Source organism: Cibotium barometz, chromosome 55 (assembly GCF_041138505.1).
Source record: "Cibotium barometz isolate CiBa-2024 chromosome 55, ASM4113850v1, whole genome shotgun sequence".
NCBI classification, from domain to species: Eukaryota; Viridiplantae; Streptophyta; class Polypodiopsida; order Cyatheales; family Cibotiaceae; genus Cibotium; species Cibotium barometz.
Window position 1 is genome coordinate 39075249 of NC_141100.1, and position 19010 is coordinate 39094258.

The 19010-nt window shown below is 41.2% G+C and overlaps 1 protein-coding gene across 4 annotated transcripts in view; it reads right to left on the reverse strand.

Moving 5' to 3' along the window:
- LOC147607734 (anthranilate phosphoribosyltransferase) overlaps positions 1–7921 on the reverse strand; it is a 76292-nt gene extending 68371 nt beyond the window's left edge. For all 4 annotated transcript variants that reach the window (XM_086790727.1, XM_086790725.1, XM_086790724.1 and 1 more), the window contains exon 1: positions 7517–7921. In XM_086790727.1, the coding sequence (XP_086646853.1) occupies positions 7517–7850 (334 nt within the window). In that variant the 5' untranslated portion in view covers positions 7851–7921. The remainder of the gene's footprint in view (positions 1–7516) is intronic.
- Positions 7922–19010: the final 11089 nt, after the last annotated feature.

Consider the following 19010-nt stretch of genomic DNA (forward strand, 5'->3'; position numbering starts at 1 on the left):
TTATGAGTATCTTGTTATGCCTTTTGGTCTTACAAATGCCCCGGCTACATTCAATCGAACGATGGACCGCATATTCCGTGGGTACAGGAAATTTACAGGTGTCTTTTTGATGACATCCTAGTCTTCTCGAAGACCGAAGAAGAGCATAAAGCTCATTTGGCTATTGTTTTTGAAGAGCTCCATAAGCATAAACTCTTCATAAATACAAAGAAGAGTGAGTTCTTCTTGTCAGAGATACATTATCTTGGACATATTGTGTCCAAAGATGGAGTGCGGATGGATCTTGTAAAGATTGATGCAATTCGGAATTGGCCCGAATTGAGTTCGGTGCCTGAGATCCGTAGTTTTCTTGGATTATGCTCTTACTACCGCAGGTTCATTCGGCACTTTGCATGGATTGCTTCTCCTTTGCATGATTTGACAAAGAAGAAGGCCATGTTCAAATGGACTAATGTAGAGAGAGATGCATTCCTCAAATTGAAAGATGCAACTACTCATGGTCTAGTGTTGATCGTTCCGGATTTGCAAAAGCCTTTTTGTGTGGAATGTGATGCATCTGGAAATTGCATAGGGGCTGTCCTTAATCAAGAGGGACATGCCGTGGCTTATGAGAGTCGTAGATTGCATGATGCAGAGCTATCTCTTGGCATTTATGAGAAAGAGCTCTTGGTTGTAATTCATGCACTTACTATATGAAACATTACCTTCTTGGGGCTGATTTCACTGTGAAGACAGATCACCAGAATTTGAGGTATTTTCTTACTCAAACTAAGTTATCAGAGAAGCATATGAGGATGGCCAATTTCCTCTCTATGTTTCATTTTCAGATCTTGCACACCCCGGGAAAGAAGAATGTAGTGGCCGATGCATTGTCACGAAAGCCGTATGTAGCAGCTATCTCGGTTGCCTCTCATGGGGACTTGTCTAACATGCGTGATTTGTATCATACGGATGCTGATTTTGCCACTATTTGGGCTGATTTGATGGCTGGTCATGCACATGCCTCATATGTGATCAAAGAGGGTTATCTCATGAAAGATAATTGCCTATGTGTGGTGTCTGACATCAAAAGGTTTTGGATGAGTGCCATGCTCCTCCATATGCTGGTCATAGAGGCATAATGCCTACTACACACATGATTGAGCGGTATTTCTTTTGGCCAGGTATGCGGAAGGACATAGAGGCACATGTACATGCATGTATCACCTGCCAAAAGGTCAAATTTGATAGGCAAAAGGCACCAGGTTTGCCTATTCCCACGCAGCCATGGGAAAGTATTACAATGGATTTCATTATCGACTTGCCACGTACCCAACAGGGTAATGATGCAATTTGGACAATTGTGGACAGGTTTAGCAAGCAAGCTCATTTCTTGCCGGTCAAAAAGACAATCAAAGCTGAGCATATGGTTAAAATATATCTTGCACAAGTGTTCAAACATCATGGAATGCCGAAGTCTATTGTGGGGGATAGAGATCCCAGGACTACAAGTCTCTTTTGGCGGGCCTTATTTGATAATATGGGCACCAAATTGGACTTCTCATCAGCTTATCACCCTCAAAAGGATGGGCAAAGTGAGGCTGCAAATTCAACCGTGTTGAATCTCTTGAAATGTTATGTGCCGGATCAGAAGTCTTCTTGGGAGAAGTACTTACCGCTTGTGGAATTTGCATACAACAACACAGTGCATGCATCTACGGGAAAGGCCCCGTTTAAGATTGTTTATGGTAAGGTGGTTTTGCCACCCATCCTTCGCACAAAGGATGAGATATTTGCAGCTGATGAGTATGTAAGAGACTTGGATATTGCTTTTGCTCAGGTGCGGACAGTCATTGCAAGGTCACAAGACAAGCATAAAAAGACTGCCGACAAGCATAGAAGGCAATTGGATGTTAAAGAGAATGATTGGGTATTGCTGAAATTTGAGAAAGCAAGACTTGCAAAGAGGCCTGGCAAAGAGGCTGCATATCCTAAGCTTGCAACCAGGTACTATGGGCCTTTTCGAGTGATCGAGAAGATCAATGAAGTGGCTTTCAGATTGGCATTACCTAGTCATTGGCACATACACAATGCTTTTCATGTGAGTCTCCTTCGCAAGTAAGTGGGGCCGGAGCCCAGTGAAATGGTCATTGAGGATCCACCAAAAGTGGATGAGCTTGAGGAGATCTTGCAGCCAGAGCAGATTGTGTATCACAAGGAACGCAAGCTTGCTGCAGGCAAAGTTGTGAGGCGTTACCTTGTGAAGTTTAAGAACTATCTTCCCATTGATGCTAAATGGGTAGATGAAGAGTTCTTCAAAGATTGCCCGCATGTGCTTCAGACATATTTGGATGCATTTCAGTTGCAGACAACTGTTTAGAAGCGGGGGAGAATGTCACCATTTGGCCACCCGAATGGTTCACTCTTGCTTTCACGCTATGTACATATTGGATTGGTGTCCATGTCTTATGGAATGTGCCTATGCATGTGATTGACACGTGTCATGCTGTATAGTTGGATATGATATTCCGCTGGGACTTGACGTTATCATGCCCGGAATATCTGGAGGACTTGGCTTTCCGCTGGGACTTGTGCCTTTGTGTACATGCCCGGAAACGCCTGGAGGATTGACTTTCCACTGGGTCTGGTATCGCATATACTTGCTAGGAAACGCCTGGTCTTATATGGTTTCATGAACGGAAATTGCTCATGCCAATGCTGCATTGCATAGCATCTTTATGTGCTTGCCTGCAAATAAAATTGCATGCTGTTTTCATGCCTGCATGACCTATGTGTAGTTCCGGGCTAGGGGACGCCCGCCCGTGAACCGTGCGTGTGAAACTGTCTGCTAACATGGTTGTGTGGCATGTGAACAGGTGGTAAGTATTACCCAATCTAGGCTCAAATAGCCTTTAGGACTTAGCCAATATTTATAAGTGAGTGTGTTCCCACTTCATTAAAGTTTGCGCGCCCAAAAGTCACTTATAAATTATGACCGCTTCCAAGTTCACACTCACTGAAGTCCCGAGGCGGACAAGACTCAATGTTCAAGACCCGATCCTCCCTTTTTACTCATAAATGGGCATCTCCCCATGTCCCCTCACCTGATTGGACCCCAATTCACTTACTTGTTAAGAGAAAATTCGTGTTTTCTCTTCATGAGGATTTTTGGAGGTTGAAAACTCTGTTTTTCCACCATTTCTCTCCATTTCCAAGCTCTCCATAGCCATACCCAACTTGCTAGGGTGTTTTCCAAGCTTCCAAGAGTGTTTCCAAGTGCTAATCACTCTCCTACTAACTCCCAATGACTGAAATTCAACAAAACAACTCTCATTTTTGCTGTAATTTCTGGTCTTTTTGCTGAAAACCCTAATTTCAGCCTTCCTTTCTCAAGTTGAACCATAGGGAAAGCTTTTCCAGGGTTCCCTTCATCCTCTTGAAGACTTTTATCGCGAAGGATTGCGACAAATCGAAGATATCAACACTTCTAAAGCTTCCAACGCGAAGGCTTCCGCTTGCAACAACTTCTATGAAGACTGGTAAGCTAATTGGACAATGTGTTCAGTAGAAGGGCAGGACTCCTTGTTTAGCCGCCCTGTGTAGTATCTCTTGTCCTATGTGCTCTTGAAGATGTTGCTACCTTGCTTGGTAGAACATAGAGCCAATGGTAGAGAATATGGGCACTGAAGTCGGGCCGGGCATCAAGGCAGCTCCTTGGTGATCTACATCGACATACCATTGTTTTCTGAATGCTGAATTTCATATGCATTGGCATGGAGGATTTGGCAATGGATGCCCGTGAAGCTATGTATTGAATTTCTCCAATAGTAATACAATTTACTCAAGGGAGGGGTCGGCCGTTCCGGCTCATTGTGTGTCTCTTGTCAATTCAGCAATTTACTTCTTGTATATGAGCAAGTGTCCTTCAAATCTTAGTGTATTTAAGTGTATTGATTAGCATTGTGTTCAACCAAGTTACACTCTCTCATCTCGAAATCTGAGATGAAACAAAGGTATATCCAAAATACTCCTTAAGGAAACCCCACTACCATTACAGCATGCAAGAACTCCAAAAAAAAATACCATCCAACATTTGCTATGATCCTAGGCTAGAGTACATATGTGAGCCAAAGGTCCAAAGATATCTGGAAATCAAGTATAGGTCACACCATCAATGTTGTGTATATCACACATCTTCATATCATGTCTTCCTCAGTTAACATCTCTCGTACTAAAACTTGGTCCAACTCCATAAGATAAACCTAAATCTAGGTCTATAAAGGGATCTCTACTCTAAGGAACCCAAAAGTGAACATTGTAAGAGTACCAGTATAATCACCAAAAAATCTAGTGCACCTCAAGGAAAATATGACACAACAGCCCATCCTCACCACATGCTATCAACAATAAGTTATCCATGGTCACAGAGAAACCTCATCAATGTAATCTTCTCGACAAAAGCCAAGACATGCTTCTCCCATGAGTCAAAATCATCAAAAAACATTCATTGATGACTACTCCAAGTTTGCTTGGGCTTATCCTTTGAAAGCGAAAGCAGATGTGTTTACATGCTTTCGACACTTTGTAGCAATGGCTGAAAATATGTGTGCATGTAAAGTCCAAACACTCCGCTCAGATAGAGGTGGAGAATACATGTCAAATGCATTCAAAGATTATATGCTTCAAAAGGGCATCAAACACCAAAGTACTGTGCCTTATACACCGCAGCAGAATGGTGTAGCTGAAAGGAAAAATAGATCTCTCATGGAGATAGCAAGATGCATGGTGAAAGCACAAAAGTTGCCTCACAAATTTTGGATGGAAGCCATAATGTGTGCAACTCATGTGTTGAACAGGTGTCCAACAAAAGCTTTGAAAACCATAACACCATTTGAGGCTTGGTATAGCCGAAAGCCAACAATGGATTATATGCGTACATTTGGGTGTTTGGCATATGCACATGTGCCAGAACAACTCCGAACAAAGCTAGATGACAAAGCAATTAAATGCATTTTTGTGGGCTACAGCAATGAGAGCAAAGGATACCGTCTTTATAATCCAACTACACGAAGGATTTTTGTCAGTAGAGATGTGGTATTTGCTGAAAATTCAGAACAGCCCATGTACAGCTTGTATAAAAGCAATGATACAGGCATACAGGACATGTTTGATGGACTTTTACCCATTGCAATTAGGGGGGATTCAGATCAGCCGGCCCCTACACAAGAAAATCCACATGTAGAACATGTGGACCAGCCAGCCATTCAGCCCCCTTCTATGGAAGAAGTGGAAGATTTTGGCAGGGAAGAGCAAACAGCCATAGACACAGCCAAGTCAGTGCCAAGATGGTTGCTGAAAACTTTGCAAGAAAGCAAACTTGCTGCTCCACTCACAGGGAGAACAAGGGCTAGTTCCAACCATGCTATGAATGTACATAGTGGGGAGTCTGCATTCGCAATGGGTGGTCTCTTTGATTCAGAAGAGCCTTCTTCTTATGAAGAAGCACATGAGAATGAGCATTGGTTGCTAGCTATGCAAGCTGAAATTTCTTCTATCATGAAGAACAATACATGGGATCTTGTGGAATTGCCTAAAGGCAAGCATGTAAGTGGAAGTGGGTGTACAAAGTCAAAAGAAAGTCTGATGGTACTATTGACAGGTACAAAGCAAGACTTGTGGCTAAAGGCTACTCCCAGAAAAAGGGAATAGATTATGAACGCCTCAGTACTGTACCTGCAGCTCTCTGATGATGCACTGACTGTACCAAGTGAGGCGCCGCCTGCAGCTATACAACACTGTACGGCTCTGTCTGTACCAGCTGGACAGAACTGCAGCAGTACACCCTGCACGTGTGTGTACCTGCTGGACAGTTCTGCGCCTGCAACTGTCTGGACAGTTCTGCAACAGTATAAGCTGCACGTGTGTGTACCTGCTGGACTAGTCTGCGCCTGCAACAGTACCTACAGGTCTGTACCTGCTCCACAGCCGCCGCCTATGCCTGCAGCAGTACCTGCTGTCGTACAGGACTGTACGGGCACTTTCCATAGTGCTGTACGGCCTATTTTAACACACAGTAATCAGCACAGCCAGACTTCTCTGCCAGCAGCCGACTTGCTTCACCTACTCTCCACGCATGAGCATACACGACTCCCAAAAGCAAGAGAGAGAGTGAGGTGAGAGAGGCATGCAACTCCCAAAAGTGGAGTTGCCCCCTCCCCAGACTTATCCTAGGGCCCCAACTTTAATAATCATTAAAGTTCCCTAGGGGCCACTAAGGCCTAGGGGCAACCTTCAATAAAACATTAAAAACATTAATGTTTTTGTCCCCTTTCACACCTGAAGTGTCCACACATCATTCTCATTTGTCCGGGCACCCCAAATGTGAATCTTTTAATATTTTTGCTCAGCAACCACCATGCCCACACTTGTGCTGTTCCATTTTCACAGGGCCATGACATCTACAGACAGCATTTCCTATGGGTTACTAGGGATGAATTCATTGTTGAGAAGCCCTACTATCTCCATAGACACTTGTCCTACACCATGAGAAATGCCACTAGCCAACGGAGATCACATCATCTTTGAATGGAGACAGGAGAATAAAGGGCCTCCCTCGGGAGGGACAGATATGCAGATTCTGTAGCACTAGGGAGAGACTCCAAGAGAGTCAGAGGAACACTACATCAGCCAACGGTGGTCAGATAGTCTTTGAATCGAGACAGGAGAATATAGGGCCTCCCTCGGGAGAAACAGATATGCAAATTATGTAGCACTACATGCTTAGATGCCCAATTTACTACAAGATACGAGGCCGCTTCCACTCTCTCGGTGAGGGCTAGCTCTGGGAGCTCCCACCCACCTCAGCAAGGGAGCCATCCCAGGCCACACATGTATTGTCCACCCGCACACATGGTGTTATGAGAGAGAGAGAGAGAGAGGGAGAGCATGGATTCTTCACAGAGCTAGACACCAGCCGGCAAAAGCGGTAAGACACCTGGAAATAGCTTGGTGTATAGGTTACCCTCTAAATAGCAGCATGAAACAGCTTGGTGAAGACAGTACCCTCTAAACATAGATGGCAGCAGCGTGTGGGGCCCAGGGTTGCCCTCTTAAGGTCACACTGTTTTTAACTTTATTCACCACTTGGATAGGTATCAAATTTTAATATGATTCAGAAATTTCTTGATAGTCATGGTGGTTCTCAAAACATAGTGGCTGCTTGGGTCCGTGTTCTCACCTAGACCTAAATATACGTGGTCCCTTTACAGGCTTGGCATGTTGGTCAGGCAGCAAAACAAAGCCTGCGGAAATTGTGGCTGCTTGTATCAGCATGTACCTATACAAGAAAAATTTGGATGCCAGTAACCTGCTCAAAAAGTAGCGGAAGCAGGGGAAAAAATGCATTGACCTGATCTGCGACCTCACGGGCTACAATGATTTCCCCGTGATCTGAAGCCCCAACAGGAACCCCCTCTGAGAACTTTAAAAGGCACAACATGGCCTCTGAAAATTTAGTTGATTGTTTTCTCCAACCAACCTGATTGCACGATCGTTCTTAAGACTTCAAAAGCTTTCTCCTCGTCGAGTGGTCTTGTTTGCGTGGGTCCTGTGCAGACTCTGGCCTGAGCATCCAGCACAACAGCATTGGGTTTGGCTCCACTAGTACAGGTGGAGACTCTGGACGGCGGCGCTGGCGCAGCACTCGTGCAGCGGTAGTAGGGCTCTCTGCTGGAAGAGGCGCGTCTAAAGCCACGAGAATTCCCTCTCCCCCTAGCAGGTGTAATGAATCGAGGAGCGTTGGGTATAGTCTCGATAAGCCCCAAGCCTTCCCTGCAGAAACTCTGAGAGGCATGGGAAGCCACGGCAGCCATCGTGGCCTCGCCTCGAATGCTCTCCTCTTTAAAATCCCAACGTAAGGTTCGTTACTTGGGCACTGCCTAAACCAAAAAAAAAAGAGGATTTTATACTAAATCCAGGTTCGTTGGTCTCATCAAGATAATCTCTTAGTGATAATCGAATGTATTAATTAAAATTTTTTTTGTGGTGTATATTCGTTTTGACATTATAATTTGTAAGGTTTAAAAATCTTAGAATGTAAGGTTAAAAAACTAAAATGATGGGAGAGATTCAGTACAAACAAAAGACGATGGATGACGATCTAATTTCATAATATTACTAATATCATGCATGGCTTTTCTTCTAGGAGGCATGATGACGAAGACCAAGAGACACACTGTTAAACTAATATGCACAATGAACAACAACAAAAGATAGACTGTGATTAAGGGCATGAGACCATAACTTGCTCTGAATTTTCCATACGCCTCAAGAAACCCAGATAGCAGGCACATATTACGACCAAAAAAAGCATTACGAACAGCCACGAACACATGACTATGCTAGAACCATCGTCGGAAGACGGCCAGGAAGCATATCGAACAGCTACGAACACACGACTGTGCTAGAAGCATCGTTGGAAGACGACCACGAAGCATATCGAACAGTCACAAACACGAGCACCGGTTCCAGAAGACCAGAAAGACAGACGACCACAACCATGGTTCCACGACTGTGCTAGAACCATCCTTGGAAGACAGCCAGGAAGCATGTCGAACAACCACGAACACACAACTGTGCTAGAACCATCGTCGGAAGACGGCCACGAAGCATATCGAACCGCCACAAACGCGAGCACAGGTTCCAGAAGACGGGAAAGACAGACGACCACGACCAGAAATGAAAAAGATAAGAGAAGACATGCAAAACGACAGGCTTACACGTATCCACGTTTGCATGCATGCAAATAGCTTCAACACGTATCCACGTTTGCATGCTATTTGCATGCATGCAAATAGCTTCAACACGTGTATCGCGGCCCCTTTCGCTTCCCCTTGTTGATTAAGCTTCGCAATTTTAATAAATCCTTCGCCTTATTAATTAATGCACCCCACAAAAATGTTTGGGGTGCATATTAGCATGGAATCTCTGGCTTGGATGGCCATTGTCTGCAGCGTGTGGATTCCCATAATGGGACCTCCTCAAGCTGATCTTACTGGAAAGTGGGTTCACAAAGCTCCTAAATATGACTCTTAGGGATCATTAAAACTCTTTTGTTATTTCTTAATATTTTTGGAAAGTTTAAGGAATGGCTTGCATTGGTTAGATTATAGAGCAGTTTATAACAAACCAAGGAAGAGAATTCATGTATAATGAATTCTAAGGTTTCTGTAAGGAAAGAGGCATAAAGCAACAAATCGCTCACACATCCACAACAAAATGGTGTTGTACAAGAATTGTGCTATTGTGAAGATGTCAAAGGGGTATTCTGATGGCATAAATCTTCCTAATTAGGTTGAGGCAATTAACACGACAATGCACATTTTTAAAGGGAGTGCAAAAAATGCCGTCGAAGGGTTGTTATAGGCCTATTTGGGTAAGAAACCTTCACCTGCAACCTATTACTCTAATAATGTTCCACAATGCATAAGATCTTAAATAAATATCTCCTAAAAATATCTCTTTCCAAGACAAAGGGTAATCATGAGGACATGTGAATTTGATTCTAGATAGAAGGAGAAGAGATAAAGAAATGCCAAGAGTCTTCAATATTTTGCTACACCTTTGACAAATCTCATCAAAGATGTCAAATCTCTTAGCTTTTCACATGTCCAAAGAGCTTAATGCATCATTACCCATAGTAGGAGACAACTCGATGCCATAGCCTAAGAAACTTGGTGGACAAGGGTCTATAGCATCCCTCTTACTAAGTGGTAAATTTTAATTGATTATGAAAAGTATTTCTATTCATTATTTTGAAAAAAATACCAGTGATTAATTAAAATATTAGAGTATCTAGTTGTAAGGTCACCCCTTGGTAAAATAAATTAATAAGCACCATTACGTGTGTCTATACATTAATTAAATTAGTTAAACTAATAGTAATTCTTCTAAGGTTTAAAACCATGGTTTATGCAAAAACAAGGTGGTGGTTTATATACCCATGGCATTTTATTGATGATTTATGGTAAATGGTTTATGTAAAACTAGAATTGTGCCCCTTCTATTGATTCACTTTAGATAAAGTGCATGCCTGTTAGTCTAAGGTTTAGTATAGCCCCCAATTTCTATAGTTTGCATGGGTTGCATGGTAGGTATGGCTTGACATTAACTCTAGAGGACTAATAGCATATGGACTCTCCCAACCATCTACCCCCCTTCTTTCATGAAAAATCCACGAGTTTTTTCTTGATGCTTGCAAGTCCATTTTTGTAATGGAGTAGAAATTTTAATAGTTAGCCTAGGTTTATGGTCAAATAGGTAGGTTTATGGTCATAGGGCTCAAATATAAAGGGGTTTGTGGATCCTCATTTGTATCTTTTGATCATATGACTTTTGAATGAGCTTGGAGCCTTGAGCTACCATACTTTGTGGCTCATGGAAGGCTATTTCCATCCTTTTGGTGAAAGGTTAAATCACTTAGGCATTATGTGTGATTCTTGCTAATTGCATGCTAATCTACATAATGATTTGTCCCAAATCTTAGCTTATGGTTACTTTATTTCAATTGGTATCAAAGCCTTGATTTTGATTTTTGGGAGCTTTCTTATGCATTTGGGCAACAAATTTGCAAGAAAATAGGTACCTACATGTGACTTTGGTAATTTTCTTGATTTTTGCAAGCTTGGGGACTTGAAGCGCTACACATTAAGCACCTATCAAGCATGGGAATGTTGTTGTTTTTCCCGTAAGGCTGTCCAAAATCGGTGCTCATTTTCATGGAGATGGAGGACAAATTTATGATCTACATGCTCAAATAATGCTTGGAGTGGCTTCTTATCATCATATGGGAGTCTCTTGAAGTGATTGCAAGCCTCAATGGTGAGATTTTATGACTTTCTAAGATTTAGGGTTTCTCATAAAATTAGGGTTTTCTCACACATTTTCAAGAAATTAGAATCACCTTGCTCTTCCTCAGACTCTCGTGTACCCATTATAAATGTTACCCTTATTTTATTCTTCATAAGAAATTAGGGTTTCTTGGCTACTTTGGGAATTTGGGGTTTCTTGCCAAAATTAGGATTTCAACTTAAAATTTTTGAGATCCAGGGTGTTATTTCTCTTCTCCTATCTCTCCTCTACCCTCTCATATCATTGATTTGCAATAATGATCACAATTTTAGGGTTTCTTGAGAGAAATATGGTTTTGGGAATTGCCTTCAAGATTAGGGTTTGTGGTGGGATTTATTGATTTTCCAATTTACAATCATTATTCCCTTGATTTTCTCTACACAGTTATGCATTGCTTGATCAAATTGGTCAAGGGCATTAGGGTTTTGGGAGAAAACAAGGTTTAGGGCAAAAATCTTGCATATCATGGGATTCTCATCATTCCCTTGAATATAGCTTGAATTGCTTTGAACCTCTACTTACTCTTTATCATTCTCACATATCTTCCCAATCACTTTTATCCTATACATGCGAAGAAGCCAACAATTGGATTAAAAGAAGACAAGAGTATGCAATCATTGATGCTTCTTGCATTTGTTATGTCTTGGTGAGGGCATTGTTTACTTCTCTTTGGTTGGATGACTATTGCAAGCCTTGGAGCAAAGGATTTTAATGAAGAAAGTGTACAAGGAGCATAATGCAAGCATGATTACATGCTAAAGTTGTAATGTACATGAGCATGAGTACATGCTTTGAATTATAAGCCATCAAACACTCTACTCTCTTTACATTGCTAGATTCTCAATCGAGTTGTATAAGTTCATTCCAAACAAGCACTAGAATCTAGCATGTTGAGAGGTTACCCTTGGCATTAGTGGAGAGGCCAAGGGGGAGCATGGCTTGAACTCTCCTTGTCGGTGAATGCTTTTGGGCAAGGAGGGGGATTAGGTACTTGGTGATCAAGACATGGCCTCAACCCTTTCCATTGGATTTCAAACTTTGGTAAGGGGGTGAGAAGGCTTGGCCAGGAGATCAGCAAGCAAAAGCTCTACACCAACTTCCCTCAATCCAATCAAATGGCAATGATTCCTACATACAAGTGGCAATGGGTTCAAGGACACTTGGCAATGGACTTGGCAATCAATGGTTCACAATGTGGTTATGCAAGGATACACAGTTGATCTTGTTGGTTACATTGATTTGGGTTTGCATTGGTTGAGATCCGCTTGCAAATGCAACAAAGTTATGGCAAAATTTTGTCAAAAGTGAGTCAAGATGCATTGAAAGGATGCTAATTGGGTGCTACATGATGCCTTTGGGTATGCCGAAATGCATTTGTGCAAGGGTGTGCAAAAGGGATTCTTGCGATCAACATTTGGGCATAATCTACGGATTTTACCTAAGTGCAATTCAATCCGAAGGGTTTCGGGCCCAAATTGGACATCTATACTTCATTCCCCATCCCAACAAGGCTTGGCCGGGAGATTGGCAAAAGCACAAGCTTCACACTAATTTCCCTCAATCCAATCAAGTGGCAATGATTCCTACATACAAGTGGCAATGAGTTCAAGGACACTTGGCAATGCACTTAGCAAGCAATGGTTCACAATGTGGTTATGCAAGGATGCATAGTTAACTGATCTTGTTGGTTGCATTGATTTGGGTTTGCATTGGTTGAGATCCGCTTGCAAATGCAACAAATTTATGGAAAAAGTTTGTCAAAAGTGAGTCTAGATGCATTGAAAGGATGCGAATTAGATGGCACATGATGCTTTGGGTATGCCAGAATGCATTTGTGCAAGGGTGTGCAAAAGGGATACTTGCGGTTGACATTTGGGCATAATCTGTAAATTTTACAAAAGTGCAATTCAGTCCGAGGACACCTATACTTCATTCCCCATCCCAACACCTTCCAAAAACAACCCAAATGGCATACCATTTGGAGCTATCGATGAGAAGTTAGACGTGTTTTCATGGGCAGCCCTGTTTTGGCAGTTTATATACCAAAAGTGATTTTATGGATTGAACTTGATGAGTATGTAGTACGCCTAAAAAGGATCCTAACAAGTTAAAGATTGCCCAAATCAAACTCTTGAGTAGGTAACGACCCATTTTTGGTGAAAGTCTGTTTTATAAAAACCCAAAACAGAGAGTATTAGGGCCCGGATTGAACTTAAACTAATCACATAGGCTTATTCCTCATCTTATTACCTTTACATAGAGCCTTAGTTTGTTCAAATCAAATAACCATAGCTCCACTTATTGGCAATTTTCTCAATTATGGTCGACAAGCCAAAAGGTCAGCGAGGCAAATATGGGAAGCGCTCGTACACGCATCAAGGTGCACAAGCCATTTCAAATGATACTCTCTTACAATTGCTTGTGGAAAGACTCAATTTCAAGCCACATATGGAGAGATTGGATGTCATCAACCATACCTTGAATTCAAATTTTGTCTATGACTACCAAGATGGGAGCCATTGAAGATCACAATCCATGAATCATCACCATGAAGAAGCTATTCAGGATACAATTGGTGGGGCTCATGAGAGCAAGAAACTTGTGCATGAAGTTCATTATGGTGGTCACAAGGGAGGTAAATAAACTATGAAAGAAGCTTCCATGAAGGCTCCTTCATTTGGATTTATGATGGATGCTATGAAACCTCTTGTAAAAGATTTGAGACCTTCTTCCTTTCAGCCCAATACTTCTCAAGTGAATAGAAAACCACCACAAGATTCATTCAAGTCTATGAATCCATGCTATGGGGATGCCAAGAGGGTACCATCTTATTCAAAAGCAAATCAGTCCATCATGGTAGATGAGGAGATGATTTGGGATAAGGATGCAGCCGATCATGATTGGGAGCACATGTATTTTGCTAGTAAGAAATGATGGATGGTGAATTTTTTGATGTATTGTAATCCACTACCTTTATAGTATCTTATTTACAACAATCTTAGATATCCTCGTAAATGAATTGAGATAGCCCAAAACATAACCCTCCCTTGAAGAGAGCTCCTTCGAATCCTAGTATGCCCCCTTTCCAAGCCTTTTTACCCCCTCCCTTGAAGAGAGCTGCTCCTTCAAATCCCAGTATGCCCAAGTCTAAGACGAATAAGGGTTAGGATTGGAGCCAAGTATCTAAAGCTAATGGACCTAGAGGTCAGGACTCATCTCCCTAGAAGTCTAAGAGGAATAAGGGTTAGGATTGGAGCCAAGTGTCTGAAGCTAATGGACCTAGAGGTAAGGATTCATCTCCCCAAAATGCTGACAAAATTATAATTCTAGCTCAGAAAGGAGATTGAGTGCTTTAGATGCAGCCAACCAAGACATTTTATGAATGATTGCCCTCACGTTCCAGTTGTTGTCACCTATCTAGCTCCCTTTGCTCTAGGATCTCATTTCCAAAGGCATGTGGTCTCAACCTAGACATTTTATGAATGATTGCCCTCACGTTCCAGTTGTTGTCACCTATCTAGCTCCCTTTGCTCTAGGATCTCATTTCCAAAGGCATGTGGTCTCAACCTAGAGTAATTAAGGACCTCCCCCTCATATAGGATTTTTATTCCTCGATATGCCAAGGATTGACAAGGTATGCTGAGATAGATAGTGCTTCTTAAAAAGGATATTTTATTCTATTGGTTTGTGATGTGCTAAAGTGCTTTTGATAAGCTTTAGATTACCCTGGTGAACTAATCCGGTGCCGAAATTGCCAAAGTTTGGGAATACAAGTAATTTACCGATGCTAGTGGATTCGTCCGCTTTTAGAGAAACACATGGTTCATAGTGTTGGAAAAATGTTATATCAATTAATCCCACAAAGGTTTAAGTTGTCATTGATTGGTTGAAACTAAAGATGATAAAGAAAATCAAATGTTATATCAATTAATCCCACAAAGGTTTAAGTTGTCATTGATTGGCTGAAACTAAACATGATAAAGAAAATCAAAGGATTCTACAGGGTGGTATGGGATTTTTATTCCTCAATATGCTAAGATACTTCTCCATTGACAGCACTTCTTAAGAAGGATATTTCGTTCTATTGGTCTGCAATGTGCTAAAGTGCTTTTGATAAGCTAAATGTTACCTTGGTGACAAATCTAGTGCCAAAATTCCAAAGTTTGTGAAGCTCTTTGAAGTTATTATCATGTTAGTGGATTCATTATCAAAGAAATCCTAATATAGGAAGGACGTCCAATAGATTATGAGTATCAAAAATTAAAACCTCATGAAAGGAGCTATGGTGTCCAATGACCTTAAGTTACTTGTAGTCATGCATGCCTTAAAGATTTGGTGACACTATCTTCTCGAGCTTAAGTTTACTTTGATTATAGATCATAAGAGCTTAAATGAGATTTTCACCTAGAACGATCTTAATAGGATGTAAAGAAGGTGGATGCAAATGCTTCAAGAGTTTGATTTTGAGATCAAGTATAGATGATGCAATAGATGCGCTTAGCGTAACTTCTAATCCGTTATCATTAATCAAGGAGAAGATCAAATCATATGAATTTTTTACCTTTGTTATTGCATTGCTTGAGTAAAAGAGTAATCTTGAGACACCCCAGCTATGTAGAGCCTTTCATGGCAATAAAGAAGAGTTTCTTTTGGCCTAGACTTAAGAAAGTGTTATGGCTTACCCAAACCCTTGTCGAAACACATCCAACAAGAAGATTACCTAGCAAACCACAACTGTCGTTGGGATCTTTCTAATAGCTGAGCTCATAACCCTTGAGGTCTCCAAGCTTCACCACTCCGTGAGTAGCAATTCTGACGTTGCACTACGTGCACTTGTCCCTCCTCTCACCTCACTTCACTCACACACATTCATTAGCATGCATTACATAGAGATTAGCAAGAGCCACACTCAATTGCACAATGGGAGAGTTCTTTATATGATGAGAGATTTCCACTTATATACATGGCCATAAGTGTTCACACTTACTTAAATTGAGGCCGGCCGAGCACTTTAGGCTCATAAGAGACCTAATGCCATTACAATGACTACTCTCATAATATATCCATGAAGTACATCATTCTAAAGGCTCATAAGAGACCTAATGCTATTACAATGACTACTCTCATAAGAGACCTAATGCTATTACAATGACTACTCTCATAATATATCCATGAAGTACATCATTTAAAACTTCATCCTAACTTTCTACCACATGCTCTTGAAGCGGAAATCGCCATAAGTATTTCATCAGACCATTACAAGCACCCGTCCAAGTTGTATATTTGGACACCGTTGCTTCATATCTTGAATGTATTACCTTTTGGTGTGTCTACCTTGAATCCTTGATGTAAGATAATGGTAGTAGCTCTTGTTAACCCTAGGAATGGGTTAACATCCCCCCCTTCCTGATGCCGATTGCGTCCTTGTGATCACGTTGAAGACCTTTGTGTGGGGAGAATTAACAAGCTTTGCTGATGGCTTTTGATGTTGAGTGACGTTCAATGGTCCTTGTTCTTCCGGAATGAATGAGAAAGGCTAGTTATTAAATGAGAGAAGGTTAGTGATTAGGGCATTCCTAACTAGGGTGTAAAGTTTTATTTAGTGATTGCATTTTTATATTTTTATGAGCTTTTCTTATGGGTATATTTTTTGCTCACTTTGTTTTTGGCAATCATAAGTAGAGTTACATGTTATTTGTGCTAGTTGGAAAACTAAGAGATGTTAATAATGAGGGAGAAGAGAAGGAAGGATCTGGAGAAACGTAGACAAAATCATCAGAATAAGATTGTGATTCTCAGTTCCTCATCTGATTCATTGAAGTGACATTCATCACTTGGATAATTTGGCATTCGATGGTGTCCCTTGATAGGATTCTTGTCAAATGTTGTTGAGGAGTAAGACTTGTTCCTGCATACTTCTTCCCTTGTGCGTTCTATGTTTTTATGCATATTTAAGCACTACATGAAGTAGATAAACATGAAGTACATGAAATGAGTCAAATAGACTCTTTTTGAGCTGCTGCTTTTTGTTGAAGTAGCCACTTGTTGGTGAGGCATGAAAGAATTATGCCAACTTGCGAGGCTAATATAGACATCTTCACTAAGGATTAGAGATCAATGTGGTGTGAAGACTTAAGTTTTCATTTGGAGAGGTTTGCAATTTAAAGGAAAATTCCAAGCGATGGGCTGTACCATTGACCAAGCTTTCACCCACCATGGCCTCCCTATCCAGAGATGTACCCGGAAAGTTATCGAGATGATGAGGCTTTGGTGCTAATGTCCTCCAATGCATGAGTATGGATATGTACTCATGGAGCAGCTGCTATATTAACTTAGCCAAAAGAATAGCAAGCTATAAGCTTAACAAAAATGTATTGGATATTGAAGATCATTTTGGGAGTTTCTCGTGATTGTGTGACTCCCGTGTGTTTTTATCTTTTCTTTCTTTCTTTCTTTCTTTTTTTGTTACCATCTTGCGAGCAACAGGTTCTTGTAGCTATGTTAATAATGGGGAAGAAGAGAAGGAAGGATTCAGAGGAACGTAGACAAAATCATTAAAACGAGATTGTCTTCTTAGTTCCTCATATGATTCATTGAAGGAACATTCATCACTTGAAGAATTTTGCCTTCGATGATGTCCCTTTTTGTGGCAAGATTCTTGTCAAATGTTGTTGAGTAGGACCTATTCTTGCATGCTTTATCCCTTGTGTTTTTTATGTTTTTATGTATATTTAAGTGTTCTATGAAGTAGATATACACGAAGGACATGAAATGAGTCAAAAAGACTCTTTTTGAGCTGCTACTTTTTGTTGAAGTAGCCACTTGTTAGTGACTTAAGTTTTCATTTGGAGAGGTTTGTAATTTGAAGGAAAATTCAAAGCAATGGGTTGTACCATTGACCACGATTTCACCCACCATGGCCCCCCCATCCAGAGATGTACGTGGAAAGTTGTTGATGATGAGGCTTTGGTATGCCAATGTCCTCCAATACATGAGTATGGATATGTACTCATAAAACATTTTCCACATTAGCTTAGCTAAAATAATAGTAGGCTATAAGCTTAACAAAAGTGTATTGGCTATTGAAGATCGTTGTTGGGAGATTCTTGTGATATTTTACCATTTTTAGGTAGATCATTTGTGTGACTTCCTTGTGTTTTTTTTCTCTCTTTTTTCTTCTTTTTTTGTTTTGTTTTTTTTGTTACCACCTTGCAACAGGTTCTTGTGGCTACTCTCCTTTTTGAGAGAATAGTTTCTTATGTCTGCTGTCGCGCATAGCTTCTACACTCATGCTTCTCATCCAGATGGGGGTGAAAAGAGCATTGTGAGTTTGTCCTTGATGCAGTCATAAGTCTCCATTATAGACGTGGGGATTGATTCTTGAGTTTGTGTCTGAAGTGTCGTCGAGGTAGTATATACAGCTTCTGGTTGGTTTCCATTGGTGTTGACCGAACGCACAAGCTCTTCTGTATGTGTTGTATGTATGAGAGGGGTTGAGTGGCTTGCTTGGGCCTCCATTCTTATCGAACTTTAGGTGAAGTTCTTGGAATTGAAGTCGGTGGTGAGGCTTTCTTCACTTTGTGCGATCTTAGCAAGCATATGATGGGATTTCCATCATAATATCCTTGTTCTTGAAGCACGTGCACAATTACCCATCTTTGATGAACATTATAAATTGGTGGTTAGGTGACTTCTTGATGCACTTGGGAATCCAAGCTTTGGTATTACCTTGGTAGTACCCTTGAGCTTGCAATAATCTTTTTGGTACCCACACTTGTTGAGCGGCTAAGGTTCTTTGGGAAACTCGCATAGGCTTTTGTGGATGACATTACGGAGTACTATTATTCTTCTTTGGCCTTTGAGTTTTGCATTGAAGAAGAGGCTTTGATTGTCGAGGAAGCCAAATTGGATTGGCACCTTTGTAGTAGCCTTGAGCTACAAGTAGCTGCTTGTCCACCCACATTTTGCTACCATTAAGATATCTTGACATTGGTTATCGTGGTGGAGTTTTCTTTTTGGATGATATGGAAGCTTTATTATCCTCCTTCACATTGGTTGACATTGAGCTAAGGCTATAGGTTTGAGACTCGTGGGCATTGTTGACGACGAGGCTTGAGTCTCTT